Source organism: Protopterus annectens, chromosome 4.part1, assembly GCF_019279795.1.
Source record: "Protopterus annectens isolate FY-2018-M chromosome 4.part1, PAN1.0, whole genome shotgun sequence".
NCBI classification, from domain to species: domain Eukaryota; kingdom Metazoa; phylum Chordata; order Ceratodontiformes; family Protopteridae; genus Protopterus; species Protopterus annectens.
In genome coordinates, this window is record NC_056734.1 from 445,560,532 (window position 1) to 445,571,339 (window position 10,808).

A 10,808-nucleotide genomic window follows, 5' to 3' on the forward strand; every position below is an offset into this window, starting at 1 on the left:
TTAGGGACACAGGTGGACAGTGGTCTCACCTCCGATAACCACATTGCCACAACAGTCAGGAAATCCTTCTATGTGGCACACCTCATCACTAAGAGCTTTTCATCCAGAAAAAAGAAGATCATTGTCCCACTGTACTCATCCCTCATTAGACCCATTATAGAGTAGAATGCTCTGTTTGCTATGTACCTCACATGACATCTGCAACAGCTGGAAATTCTGCAGAAATACCTCACTAAAAGAATCACAGGCCAAAAGCAGATGCCCTATGCTGACCATCTAAAAAACTCCAGCTATACTTTGTGGTATATCGTCTACTCAGATGCAATCTCTGCTTAACATACAAGGCCATTTCAAACCCTGAGCTGTTGGACATGCTCCACTTAAAGAAATCCCAATCCCTCAGAGCCACATGCTCCAAGGATCTAAACCATGTCATCACAATGAACAAAACATGCTGGAGGGATAGGTTCCTGACCCAGAGACTCCCCACACTCTGGAATAGACTGCCCATACATGTCAAGCAGAGCACCTCCTTGGCCCTCTTCAAAAGGAACCTTGACGATTGGATGGGAGATAGGAAATTCACCCTGGGGATCACATCAGTCACCCTGCTAGACAGGAGTCCAGGGAAGTAAATATTGTGGGAAGAAATATCCAGGAAATTGTTATGGCTAGGCTTGTATAGGCCCTAGGGATGATAGCCTAGTACCAACCTATGAAGAAAGGGAAAAGTATGCTCGTTGTTATAAGTGGTGAGAGAATTAATTACAACTGGCTGAAATCTCTGGCTATTTTGACTCAGCCAACAGTTCAAGTCAGTACACAACCATTCACAATGGTGAGTAAAAATAGAATCACTACTGAAAAACAAACTAAAAGCAAGCATTTGAGGTGCTCTACAAAAAATGACACTGAGCTTTGAAATTTTTATTCTGACATGCGTGTGACTCCTTATTGCTTCTACTAATGTCACTGCCAACAAAATATGGTAGGATTTATTTTATAAACAACCAGTTATAGACATGTATCAATGCTTTAAAAAAGTTCTAAAAATATAGTAGAGTTGTAGTTGCTGGCAGCAATGCACAAAAAATGCAAATACCATAGGACCGGATATAATTTACAGAGGGAATTATTGAAATTTGTTGATGGAATTCTTAACAGTCTACTTAATGATAAATTATTACTCTGTCTGGATTTTGTATATTTTTATTCCCACAGGTACAAGCTGCGGCAGAGACGTAGATATATCAGAGGGCACTACAAACCCTAGCTAAAATCTTTTCTATAGTAGCCGCGCCATCTTTGAGTGAGAACCCTTTCTCCTAGACCAGTCCTCCTTCAGAGGAATAGTGAGATTTGCTTGAATTAAAATTATTTAAATTGTAAAATGTAAACCATTATTTATATGTAATTTCATTAAATCATTTCTGAAAAATTAAATGTAAAAATATTGTACTGTTATCAGACAAATATCGCAATTAAATATCATGTAGAATTTGTGGAAGACAGAAAAATGCATCACATATTGAAATGTAAAGGAAACAATTAAAACACTTAAGACTGTTAAGTTTTTCAAAAATATAACATTTTTGAAGAAGTAGTTTGGTAGAGTTAAAAGCTACACCACCTGTAACTTACAAGTTAAGAAGAGGATACTTTCTACTGGATTTATTGGTTGCATACTTTATGAAAATAAATCCTACAAAATGTTGCAACTACCATAGAATAAGAACAGTGTTATTAGATACCTTATACTTAGATGCTAAATCCAGTGTGATGTCATAACATCTGAAAAGAAGATGTTCAATTTTTAATTTTTTCACTAAATGGTCTACAAAATCACAGAAAAGCTCTTATTATTTCAGAATACAATATCCATTATTTTCAAAAATGTCCTTTATTATATTAAAGTAAGTGCACATCTGGCCACTCGTCAGATTAAGACACAGCACCATAGACATTTATGTAATAAACACATTTACCATAAAAATAAACACAGGACTGTATCATAGTTTGGATTTAATTTATAAACACCTTACTCAGTACTGCATTCCACCTTCCAACTAGGCTGCTAGCAAACACATGCATGAAGTATGGCATATACGCAAAATATATTGGGTGTTTTACATTTGCTCAAGTCCTAGCTGTTCAAATTCCATTGACTCACAGCCAGGGACACAGACAGTTGTAACCCCCTCTACCCACTGCTCAATCAGGTGCTTGAACTCGAATGTGAGTTTCGAGACACAGTTGTCACAATTGAAGGATACAAGTAAGACCAGGTAAATGGGAAAAGGAAACAGGGAGGGTGAGTTTAGGTTTGGGAAGGGGAAAAGTATTTTAGATTAACAGAATGAACAGGGGGTGGTCAGAAAATTAGGGTCAGGTAGGGGGATTTTAGATTTAGGGAGTGATCAGAAGATAGCGGAAGGTTAATGTTAGGAATGGGAGGGAGGTGAATTTTAGATTTAGGGAGCAATCATGACAGTAGGGTTAAGGAGGGGAGGGGGATTGTAGGCTTACAAAGTGATCAGAAGGTTGGTGAAGACTGGGGATAGGAAGAAGAGGGGTATTTACCTTCATGGAGTGAGCAAAAGGGATTGAAAATTTAGGGTTAGGGAAGAGAGGGGGATTTTAAATTTAGGGACTGGGTAAGAGACTTTAGGGTTAGGACTGGGGTTCTGGAAGGGATAGTTGCCTTTTTTTTAACTTTACAGGGATCAAGTTACTGTGAGTTAGGGCACTTGCCAACATGAACAAGTGGCAGCAGGGAAGTTTGTCTCACACTTACAGTCAACCCAAATATATTTAGTATCACAGCAACAAACAGATTAACTGAGATAGCAAATGCAAATGACAAATTTGTAGCAGCTAAGACAATTGTTGAATGCTGCCAGCTTGGTGCAATGCAGACAGTTTCCTAAAACAATGACATCTCTTACTCTGAGAAGAATAGAAGATACAGCAAGTGCTGAAGCTTTACATTATACCTGAAAGACAAGATGTGCGATATTGCTAACCTCACACTAATACTGGTATCACAGAAAAACATCCAATAATATGGCGTCTTTACCTCCTGAAACTGATGACATTTTCACTGGCCAAGCATATCATCACATTCAAAATAGTAGTAGATGGATATCCTGAACAGAATCAAAAGGTGTGCAGACATTACAGCCTAGAATGAATCTAGTCAGTTTATAAGTAATATAACTCTGAGGTTTCTCAAACGTCTGACAATTACAGATGTACACACACCACAGACGTACAAAAATTGTAACCTTAATTTATTGACAAGACTGATTATTAGAAAATCATTGGCACCTCAGCCTTACAAACTTATAAAGGAATCACTACCCTGTGCAATTGTAGAACTACAATAAATACATTAAGCAATCATTTGCACTGAACATTTACTAAGAGCATTTCATTTACTACCTTTATTAATCATACATTTCCATTACCTCCTCATGCAACTGTGTAGAAGCCATAGCATGATGCTGCAAATCATTTAAGCTTCCAGATGTAACTATCTTCAAGGCAGTTTTAATACCTTGATTTTCCACTTCATCGGTAATAAAGGAGTACACCGAGAATGTGCAATGCCCTTTTTCTGACATCCTTTAAAGTACACTGCTGAAATGTATTCCTATGCTAATGTCTAAAAGATGCTGTATTCTATTTTCAAAAGTGGGTGCTACCTGATTTATTTAAGTTATACCTCACTGGCCCGGAATAACATGCACCACATTTTGCTACTGTTTCCCAATAAATGATTTATAGAGAACTGTTTACCATAATTAACCAAGCACGTCATTTACAAAATGAAAATTTACATGGACTACAATGACCACAATTCAAAATTATTTGCAGTAACTGGGCTCTCAACATATGTCAGTGGTTCCAAACATAAACCTAAATAAAACAAAAGATAAAATTACTTCAAACAAACCTTTGAGACCAAAATGGTGGAGGAGTAAGAAACCATAAAATCTGGTAAATTGCAGATGTCTTATAATTTACACCAAGTTAGATAAATGTAGGTCTCTGTTTATATTTTTGTACTGTGTATGTCAAAATAAGTCATTAGCTGGATGGAAGTGACATTTAATGATCACCTTTCCATAAAAGAATAACACAATTTGATGTAAGCATTTTTATTACAGTAGTTATATTAACAGATGATGAAAATTGTGATTGGCATAATCTGGTTTATCAAAGCAGATGTTTATGATACCATTATTGCTCCTGACGTTTATACATATTGTAGCAGGAGTATATATCAATCTCCATATCTCTGATGTTCAAGAACATCCGTGTAGAATATAACATGTATACTTCTCATTAATGTCTATATAATACAGAGTACCACCAGACTCTATCCCTGGTAGGCTTGGAAATACACCAAGAAGTGCACTAAGAATATGTGGCAAATTACAGTTGTCTGAAGAGGTATGGACTAAAATATTCCAAAATCTTTTTTTTCATTCTTGACAGTTGTATTCCAAAGACAGAGATAGCTTTTAGTAGGTCCTGCATGACAACCATTTGAAATGGCAGTTCAGTTGACATTTCAGATATGCCAGAGTCTTGGTCAGGGAATTACATTTATGCATATTTCACCCTCCCACACACAGACACACACACACACACACACACACACACACACACACACACACACACACACACACACACACACACAGTGCATTGGACCTAAACATTGCTAGACCACATATACTGTCACACCATCAAGGGCAAAACTTGCCAGATCATTCTTAAAAACTGCAGTACTAAGGTGAGGCAAAAGAATCTTTCCTTCTGATACTTTTCTGAACTCCTTGTTTACATGTAATAATAAAACAAATCCAGATAATGCAAACACTGCAATAGCTGCTTTTCAAAGTGACAACTAAATTATAGGTCACCCTTTGGTAACAACATTACTGGTGTCTCAAATAAGGTTAGCAAAAATGTTTCAGCATGTTAGGTACTGCTGAAGTCACTGGAGATATCAACGTCATAAATACTCATAAGGATAAACAGAGAGTGTCATATTATCAAAATGAGACAAAATGCAAAGTGTTAGGAATGCTGCTGCTGCAAAAAAATGATACAACAATACCTGGTCTTATATTCAAGGCAGGACTAATGCTATCACTTTTGGGAGACAAATAAACATTGTGAACCAAAAACAGGCATACTTTCAGTGACTACAAAATAAAAGGACCAAATCTTTGCTATATCCAAGGTGGGGTATACCATAACCCTTCTGGAGAAGTTTACATCACTTTCTGGTGATAATGCAGCTACCTTACTTCTACAAAAAGGTGAAGGTACATCTAGGCTAAGACATATACTTTCCTCTTCCGAAATTATATTACTTCCAAACATCAAACTTTTTAACAGATTAAATGCACATATCCATCCATAACTCCTTTTCCCATTTTTGCACACGGGGGCGGGGTTTCACTTTAATAGGGACAAACATCTAAAGCCAAAGTTCACACCAGCAGGTGGTTCCACTCAAATATTCAACATACTGTATCACTATACTATGAACCATACTAGAAGGTATGTGAACACTGCATGCTTCCTATTTTACTACTACAAGAAAATATTTTTGGTAGCAACTGAGCAAAAACAAGCATCTAAATACATATGCCACACTGCTGATTTCTTTTGTGCTCTATAATCTGCTTTTTCTGTAAAAATAATCCAATTAACACCAATATAAGCAGTGATTCTCTTCAAAGCATGGAATATGATAAAACTAGTCACCTACAATTTATTCAATCCAGATGACAGGTAAAAAGATTGCCACTTCATCTACATATATCTTCCCATCCTGAAGCCATATTTAAATGATTACAGTCTATGCTACCTCAGAAGGAGCAGAGAGTGCAGGTTTAAATATACTATCAGTGATGTAGACTTGTACAGAGAACTCTGGTGTTAGAAGAACTGACCTTTGATTTGCGAGTCAATACCCAGTGCATTACCACACAGTTCTGGGACAGATGTAATATAAATCGACTGCAGAAGGTATTACTAGTGGACTTTTAGGGCACAATATGTCATAAGTATATCATCTAATGCCTTGATAACCCAGCTATGTGTGGTACTTGGCACATATACAGTGGTCTCAGCCTCAGGGTATTACATGGGAGCTGCCATGCATTTAATAATACCAAGTCAGTACCATGTCAATGATTGTAACCCATATCCTTCTAATGAAATAGCTCAAGAAAACATGAGTATTTACCAAAAAAACACAACCTCTTAAAGCTTTCATGGCGCAGCTTTTTTAAGTGTTAAAAATAGTTGTTACCAATACACATCTTCATATACAAATTAACCATGTGACACATTCCGCCACTAAAGGTGAACAACACTAAGTGAACTAATTAAAGTATCATCTTAAACATCATTGCTTCAAAATAGGCTGTATACAGACAACCCCCATTTAAACCAGGTTCTTTATCTGCTTTACTTACAATTCTTGTGAAAGTGCAAATGTAGCCTGGGTAAATCTGTAGCTTTGATGCTTGTAAAAATATCACGTAAGCAACAATGGTGAGAGAAATACCTGTTTGGACCTTAAACACATTTGTATAATCAACATGTAGTTTTCCACGTATGGCAAAAATGGGATTGTCTGTTGGACCACGTTCACTTCAGTACTCTTTACTATGAACTTTCTGGAGCATCTGTCCCAACTTCAGTTTCACCAATATTTAAACAAGGCCCCTCCCATCTGTGTCTTTCTAAATGTAACAAATTCTTTACAACTTCATCCATATTAATTGTTCCAGAAGTTTCTCACAGAGTTTATTTGTTTTGAACCATAGATCTCTGACATCTCAGATCTCAATAAAATAGCGATATAACTCTAGGATCTTTACTTATTAGATGCCAACCCCATCCCCCCCCCAAAAAAAAAAACACCGTATTATAAACTTCCATGAGGATTCCAATGTTCTGTAGGCATTAAAAGTGTGAGCACCAGTATCCAACTGGCATGAATTTGATTGCTTTTCAAGTTTCCTGAAACGTATTTCACAAGTTCCGTTAAACAACAGCCTAATAACAACAGCTTTTGAGACTACAGGAAAACAAACTTCATTTTAGCTCCAGCTCTTTGCAGTGCCCCTTGAAAACATAAAATAAGCAGATCTCATCATGAAATCCAGGCATTGTACTTCCTGGTACTCTTTAAATTCCTGAATGGTCTTCTAAGCCACTGTCCTCTGTCTGATATAAATTTATCTTATTTCTGGTTTTCTTTTTTTAATGAATTAATTAATTTATTTTACATTTGTTGACCGGAAAAGTCCAACTGGGTACATGCCCATTTTCAGTGGAGGCCCAGGGAGAAAAGCTCCATATTTTCAGACATATGAGATTTACATAATATAAGAGTACAATCTAACATATCAGATGAAAAAAAAAAACTGTATAATTATACTAAAGACATAGTTCAACAGGAGAAATGACCTATATGTCAGAGTATAATATCACAAGGAAGGCTCCATATATTCAGACAAGCAAAATTTCACATAATATCATGTTGAGGTCAGCTTATGAAAAATAAGTTATAGATGTAGCTCCCAAAATTCAGTGCTATGAACACAGTAAAATTAAACACTTCCAAGACATAAAATTATATTGCCCACAAACTCACTTGAAATATCCTTTTTACAACAAATATTTAATAAGCCTAAAGCAGATAGTTTGCTGGTAGATAACAATGACATTTCCATTAAATGTAATTGCATATCTGTTTTGAGCCACTGCATATGCCTCCACCAAACTGGGCTTTTACTAACTCCTCAAATTATGCCCAATATAGTGTTGAACTACATAGCACTTTTCACTGTGCTACTAAAGTAGGGTTACCACCTGTCCATCTTTGAGAGGGACAGTCCCACTTTGGGGAGTTGTGTCCTGCTAAAAAATGGCAAATGTCCTGAGATTTTAAGACAAAATATATTTCTTAAGTTTTCCTTAATAGTTGCATAAAACAGTTATTTTGTATCTGGATTACATAAACATTATATGACATGGCATAAGCAACTCAGATGATATAAAAATAATCTTTTATTTTAGCAAAAAAGTGAAGTTCTGTCCTTTGCATTGGCCGTGGGTAGGTTTTGTCCTGCAAAATCTTACATTTCTACAAAACCTATCCCACTTTGGACAGTTGAAAAGGTGGCAACCCTATGCTAAAGTCTTACTCGGGAGTACCACACCACATGATTGTGTGTGTGTGTGTGTGTGTGTGTGTGTGTGTGTGTGTGTGTGTGTGTGTGTGCGCGCGCGTGCGTGTGTGGGGTGATTCTTGAGGCATTAAGTCCATCACAGTCCACATTTTTACCAGGGAAGGAATCTTTGATTGGATACCTGTTAACTATTATTTCATTTTTTTTTTTCACATTTTCAAAAACAACATTTCCGAGTGTACTGCTTGTGGATTATAATCCCTCCACCCCAATTGTTTGTGAAACGTAATCTAGGGGCTTTATATAAGGTACCAATCATAGTTCACCTATTCTGAAGGCCACTTTTGCTAAAGACAAGTCACTCTTCTTCTTCTAGCTCAGTGACTTCGTAAAGGGAGCTAAGGTTTTCACAATAGCAAACAACAGTGCACGCTTTTACGCCACGTTTTGGAATAAAATTAACCTTTCCAAAGCCGAAAACTCATTGGAATTAATTGGAGAACAAAGTAGCAGATTCATTTTCGCGACGATTGTTAGGAGTTCAACGGTTTACTATTACTATGTCTTGCCAACAGTCATCTGCGTTCACATAATGTATTTCTTCGGAAACTGTCATAACACTGTACATCTTTGGCCAAACAAAAAATAATGTGCAGACACTAAGATAAGAAACCCTATTTACGGCTTAAAAATGGTGGGGGCGCATCAATCTCCCCAGCAGATGTGATAGCAAAAAGGGTCAGTTGCACTCTTAAACATGTGAAACGGACCCCCCCCCCCAACACGTCCTGAGCATCACTATCTGTAATGTCAGTTCCCAGTAAATCACTGACTTTTTCACATTCACTAATTTAGTAGGAGAATGAAAAAGCAGCAGCGAATACTATATGCAATATAAAACTTGTACCCGTTTTACTATATATCATTTTTATGTTATGGTTCTGCGGGGGGGGGGGGGGGGGTTCTAGTAGGTACCAACAAGAAATTAGGTATAATACAGAAAACGAACTCTGGTTTAGCCAGCACTTTACGCGTTGGCAGCATAAACGGAAAAAACTGCATGCAACACTATATATTGGAAACTGATTGAGGTTGGAATATCATACCTCTCAACCTCTTAGTTTAAGAAATCTGGACAAAGCCAAAAACAATGGGTGGCAAAATAGGGTCAGATTCTAAAAATTGTTTCGATAAGCTTAGAAAGTTGCAAGAATAACAGGAGTTGCATTAGCGTGCATTTTCTGCGAAGATAAGGATGTGAGATTTGAAACTAAAAACTTGCCATTATTTAGTGACTTCAGTCTTTAGTGATTTGCCAGAAAAACACACAATTTTACTAAGAACAGACCGAAAATATGAAGCAAAAATGTGGACAGATGAAAAGCATGCTGGCATCATATTTTGTCTCTTTTGACGTGGGGAGTTCCGGAAATGCTATGCAGTTCACTAACCCATTGCTCATGCTGTAAGAAATCTTTTATTTCGGTACTCATCCCTTCTCACCTGCTTGCCCCTGTCCCCGCCCCTTTCCCTCCCAGGTCTCGAGCCGACACACACAACCCAAAGCACCAGGCACAGTGTACCTGTCCCACGCTGGGTACTCACCGAGACTGGGCTCGTACACGGCTTGAAGGCGACTGCTGCGCTCTGGCGGATCTCTGCCGCTGTTCCCGGTTTCAGTAAGTTCTTTGTGAAGCGTCGAGTAGCTTGTTCCGTTGTCGCCGCCATCCACCGCTACCAAACCAAGTACCAGAATCCGTGAGGTGAGGAATCCAGCAAAAATGCCCGTAGTGTTACTTTACACACAAACTCTCTAATGTGGTGTAACAAGCCCTGCTCTTCTTCCCTTCTTCGTTTCAGGAAACGGAACTCGTTGACAATAAGCTTCGCTTTTTTGCCCTTTTCGCTTTCAATGAAGCAACTCTGGCTTCGTAGAGAACTGAAAAGAAAAATGCCACTTTGTTAGTGAGCGAATTCCAAAGACCACGTCGAGTTCTGTGGTCCGCGCTACTGCTTGAACTCTGAACAGGGAATTTTGTATTCAGCAGAATTGGCTGACATCACGTAGCTCGCTTTCAAATGCTGCAGCCCACTGTTCACATAGTGCTGGCATCTTGCAAACGGAGCAGCACATTTATTTTAGACTAAACCCACATTTACACACTAGTAATCACTGTTAATCTCAAAGTGCCACCACTTCCACGAGCATTCAGTCGTCTGTTCTGCACAAGTTGGATATAAGCATGTGTTGTGTAATGCACAGCTGATGGGGCTTTAACAAATTTATAAGTTTAAAACGAACACTTTTAAATTTAGCAACGTTAAATATGCATTCAAGTAAAGCAACGGAAAGAAGCAGCATTTTCCTTGACATGGTCCTCCAAAAGTATTCTAAGGGTTGGTGTCCATCGAATTGGAGATAATATAATACCCCTAACCCATGTCACCAGTCCCCACCCAGGTTTATTTTACGGTAAACCAGACTTAGACTCACAAGTCTTTTATTCAAACGGCCACAACCATGAAGTTAGTTTTAACCAAAAAGTCATTTGAGTTAAACTATAAGAAATATACGCCAGTTTCAGG

General features: G+C 37.7%; 1 protein-coding gene across 1 annotated transcript in view; it reads right to left on the reverse strand.

The window, feature by feature from the left end:
- DOCK10 (dedicator of cytokinesis 10) overlaps nucleotides 1–10,324 on the reverse strand; it is a 2,344,342-nt gene extending 2,334,018 nt beyond the window's left edge. The window contains exon 1 of the mRNA XM_044070265.1: nucleotides 9,828–10,324. Coding sequence (XP_043926200.1) covers nucleotides 9,828–9,950 — 123 coding nt within the window. The 5' untranslated portion in view covers nucleotides 9,951–10,324. The remainder of the gene's footprint in view (nucleotides 1–9,827) is intronic.
- Between the last annotated feature and the right edge of the window lie 484 nt (nucleotides 10,325–10,808).